Source organism: Kryptolebias marmoratus, linkage group LG7 (assembly GCF_001649575.2).
Source record: "Kryptolebias marmoratus isolate JLee-2015 linkage group LG7, ASM164957v2, whole genome shotgun sequence".
Classification (NCBI taxonomy): Eukaryota; Metazoa; Chordata; class Actinopteri; order Cyprinodontiformes; family Rivulidae; genus Kryptolebias; species Kryptolebias marmoratus.
Window position 1 is genome coordinate 3508036 of NC_051436.1, and position 4536 is coordinate 3512571.

General features: G+C 43.5%; 1 protein-coding gene across 1 annotated transcript in view; it reads right to left on the minus strand.

Annotated features, from left to right (window-relative positions):
* LOC108228449 (N-acylneuraminate cytidylyltransferase) overlaps nt 1–1436 on the minus strand; it is a 5916-nt gene extending 4480 nt beyond the window's left edge. Inside the window, exon 1 of the mRNA XM_017404004.3 lies at nt 994–1436. Coding sequence (XP_017259493.1) covers nt 994–1208 — 215 coding nt within the window. The 5' untranslated portion in view covers nt 1209–1436. The remainder of the gene's footprint in view (nt 1–993) is intronic.
* Nucleotides 1437–4536: the final 3100 nt, after the last annotated feature.

The window sequence follows — 4536 nt, forward strand, 5'->3', positions numbered from 1 at the left end:
GATCACCATTGATTTTAAGGTGTCGGGGGGGTCACCTTTGATTTTAAGGTGACGGGGTGATCACCATGGACTTGAGGGTGACAGGGTCAGGGGTGATCACCATTGATTTTAAGGTGACAAGTTCAGGGGTGATCACCATTGATTTTAAGGTGACAAGTTCAGGGGTGATCACCATTGATTTTAAGCTGATAGTGTCAAGGATGATCACCACTAATTTCAATGTGACAGGGTCCAGGGTGATCACCCCTGATTTCACAGTCATGGGGTCAAAGGTTACCGCTGACCTAGTGCTCTAACTCTCCAGAAGTGTGATGTAGGAATGGACACCTCATGGGTCAAGGGTGATCACTGTTGATTTCAATGTTTATGGGGTCAAAGGTCACAGGTGACCCCTGTCTCTGCTCCTACATGTGACCCTTTAGTTCCCGGTTGTGTCCGTTGGTTTGTTTGTCTGATCAGGTTAAAAACTAAAGTTCAGATTTGGAGGAAATGTTGGGGTTAAATTCTGGTTCTGATCCAGATTCTGATCCGGATCAGAACCGTGGCCTCGGAGCTTCTAGTCTTTGTTTGATTTTATAGTTTTTGCAACAAACACCTTTATGGAAACATTCATCTTTTAACAGTGAGGCAGAACCTGAACCACGAACCAATCGGACCGGTTCCAAACCAGCCGGGCCTGATTTCAGCAGAACCGGACACCCGGTGCTGGACCCAGAAGAGAACGCTCTCATCCTCAGGGTGCTGGGTGGAGTCAGTCCGGTTCTGCTTCCTGAACCCGGAGGCAGGTGGTTGATTTATTGACCTTCAAAGCAAACATTTGGGGAAGCTGGACTTCCGGTTCAAACAGAAAGTGACCAAAACCCAGCAGAGTTAATTTTAGATTTTATATTAGAGCTGATATAAAACCTGCAGTTTCTGTCCCATCAGGAGTCAAATTAATTTATTTTATTTTCTGTAAATGAAAGCAGTTGCGCCTCCAGAAACCGAACCCACCTGTCGAACATCTCGGAGTCCAAAGCGGCCCTCAGAACCCATCCGATGAGGGGAACCCCGGCCAGCAGCTTGATGTTCTTCAGCGGGATCCCTTTACTGCCGCCCCGGGCCAGAACCAGAGCCGCGACGTGTCTCCCGCCGGTCCGGGACACTTTGGACCCGGTCCCGTCCTGCAGGTGGCCGTCCTCGTGCGTCCCTCGCTTCCTCGCGGCCATTTGGTCAAATTTAAACTTTAAAGTTTATCCGAAAAAAGAAACAAAGAAATAAAAGTGAGAAAGCGGAGAGAGAGAGAGAGAGAGAGCTCGGACCTGCGCGCGCTTCGCTCGAGACCTGAACTGGGTGCGGATCACCGGTCTTCATTAACAGGTGTGTGACGTCACTGAGCCGAGCAGCGCCGAACAGAGCCGAACGGAGCCGAAGTCAGTAAGGACGACGGAACAAACACTAAACGTTTACTAATCAGGAACCAAGCATTTAAAGGCTGTTAAAGATTATATTTAAATAATTAACCCTTTACACCAGTTTTTAAATTATCTCGATAGGTCAAGAAAAACAAGAGTTATGATAAATTATTCACGACACATATATATATATATACGTCGACATATTTTCAGCGCGTTAGAGCGAGAAGCGTCAAAACCGGGAGAAAACTCCCCCATTCTCCGTCCGATCTCACCCCCAACCCAGCCGAAAGAAAAAACAGCCCCTCCTCTCCAATCTGACGGAGGCTCAACGTTTTCTGTCAAACGACTAAAAATCTACAGGAAAAAGAAGAAAGAGGCGCAAAAATTAAAGGAAGTTTGGCGGCGCCAAACAAAAAAAAAACAAAAAACTGCGGGTGCAGGAGTGAATTATGTGTTTTGTGATATTTAGCGTGTTTGGATTTTATTGTTAGGGTGTAGTTTAGTCTGGGACAGACAGTGAGGACTTTGCTGATGAACTAGGTGATCAATTTATTTTTTTTAGAGAAGGATTACTGGAAACGGAACATTTTCTGTCTCCCTTCCAGCCAAAATGATAATAAGAGACAGATTCAGATCCAGATTTTGAGCATCAGGATATATTTATATATTTTATAACATTTACCTGAATGATCCTGCATGAACAGGACATAGAAAATGACCAAAAATAAGAATATGATGTGCCCCTCTGCCATGTTTTTGACAGAAACTGTTTATATTCATGGCCCAAAGGATTTATGACAATAAATAAACGCCTCAGAAATTGTCAACATTTTAATGGAGAAAGTTTATATAACTTTGTTGTTTGCTCAATTTGTTCACATGTTTATGAATATTACAGATTATATTTGCATTCTAAGTTGTCAAAACATTTCATTAAGTATGTTTGTGGTTTTTACAGTAAAAAAACTAAGAATTTTCCACTCTGATTTTATGTTTTTGTGTGATTTTAGGTCTGTTGTGTTAATACAGCAGGTCAAAAGTAAAAAAAATGACTCCAAACATGGCAGGTTTAACCTCTTATAGGGTGAAATGTGAAGGAAATTTAAAATAGTCCAAAAAATATGAGTTAAAACAGTTCGATAAACACCTCTGACCAATTTGTCTGTCTGTTAGCAAAATATCTCACAAACCACTGGGCGGGTTTTAACGAAACTACCAGGAAGTTACCATTAGATGTACCCCTACAAGTGATTAACCTTTGGAGCCAACCCGATTCAAGATGGCCGCCACAGCCAGTTGACTTTTAGAGACACAAAATGGCTGCAGCTCGGCCAGTTTCACAGACACGTGGTAGTAGCTGAGAGTGATCCCCAACTCGTGCCCCGAGCGCTGACATGTTTGGAAGTAACAGGAAGTGACCACTGGGATCAGCTTTCCATTCAAGATGGCCGCCGCAGCCAGCCAACCGAAACCTGAGGTGGTAGTAACCGAGAGATCGCCTGAGGGTTGTTTGATTTCCTCGGATCTGCAGAGTTTATGTTTTGGTGATTTTTCCCTGGAGGAGGTGTGAAACCATGGCAACAAGCCGGCGACCTTTGACCTCAGATTCAGGCTGAGCAGGTTTGAAATCTGTTGAACCGGTTTGACTTCAGATCCGACGTTTTTTTCTGAATGTTTCTGATGTTTTCTCTCTTCTGGTGTCATTGTCGTGATTATCTTTATTTTTTAAACTCTTTTTTTTTTTTTTTTTTTTCTTTAGTCTTGGTGAAGTTTTGTTTTCGTTATTTTTCCTGCTGTTTTTGTTCTGTTATGTCTGCAGGTTGTGTCCTTCGGGGATGTTTTGGGTCACTTTTTGTTCCTTTTTCCGATAATTTAACTCCACCTGCTGCCGAGAGGCGACATATGGGCGATGTTTTTTTTTTTTTTCCATGTCTTAATGTTTAACATCTGTTAGCAAAATATCTCATGCACCTTTGGGCCGATTTTAACGAAACTCTCATAAATTAATCATTTAATATGCATCTACATCTGATTAAATTTTGGAGTCAATCCTAATCAAGATGGCCGCCACAGCCAGCTGACTTTACACAACACAAAAACACCTATAGTTTAGCCAGTTTTACAGATATTGAGCTAAGATTTAGCATGGTAGTAGCTGAGAGTGATCCCTAACGCATACTCAGAGTTTTACACGCTGCTCTGGATCTTTGCCTAAAACTTTGGCCCAAACTGTTGCAGTCAGCCTTTTTTGTCTGTTAGCAAAATATCTCACAAACCTCTGGGCAGATTTTAATGAAACTAAAAGGAAGTGACTGCTGGACGTACGTCTGGAGTTGATTAACTTTTGGAGTCAACTCGATTCAAAATGGCCGCCACAGCCATTCATCCCTGGCAAACACAAAGTTGGCTACGAGTCGGTCAGTGTTACGGATACCGAGCTGAAATTTGGTGTGGTAGTAGCTGAGGCTGATCACTAACACATATTCTGAGTGTTAACCTACCACTGCTTTGGTTGAAACTCTGACATGAAAGGCGGCGGGCGATATGCATTCCTTTGAAGGAATGTTAAGCTCCTAAATTCTCTCTTTGTGTCTTTGAGTCTTTGCACGACGTCCTCCCGTCAGCCAACGCCTGACAGCCTGGATGACGACGAACGCGGTTGTAAATAAAGTTATTTCTAACGGTAAGCCCGAGATGGCTGTGTGACAAAAGGAGGGGTCAGAGGTCGGCTGGAGAATCAGGATGAGTCACAGACGGTATGCTGCCCGGGTTGTTAGAGTAGTTCGACTTGAACTTGAAACAGTAACTGTTGGTAATTATTAAGGTGCTTCAGGCGTTCGGTTCCAAGTCTTTGTTCTGCGTCTCATTCCAGAACTTCGACACAGAACACAAAAATGAGAACAAGATGATCGAGATCGTCTGGTCTCAGCAGCCGAGAGCAGCTGCAGGTGAACGTCACAGGGTTGTTTGAGTTAATTAAAGTCCGTCCAGTGGTTCATGAGATATTTTACTAACAGGCTCCAGCAGTTAGTGATGAAGATGCTGCGCAGTGAGGAGGAGTCTCAGCTACGACCACCTCAAAGATCAATGTCTGTAAAAGTGACTGATGTCGAGGGAGGGGAAAGAAGATGGATGGATG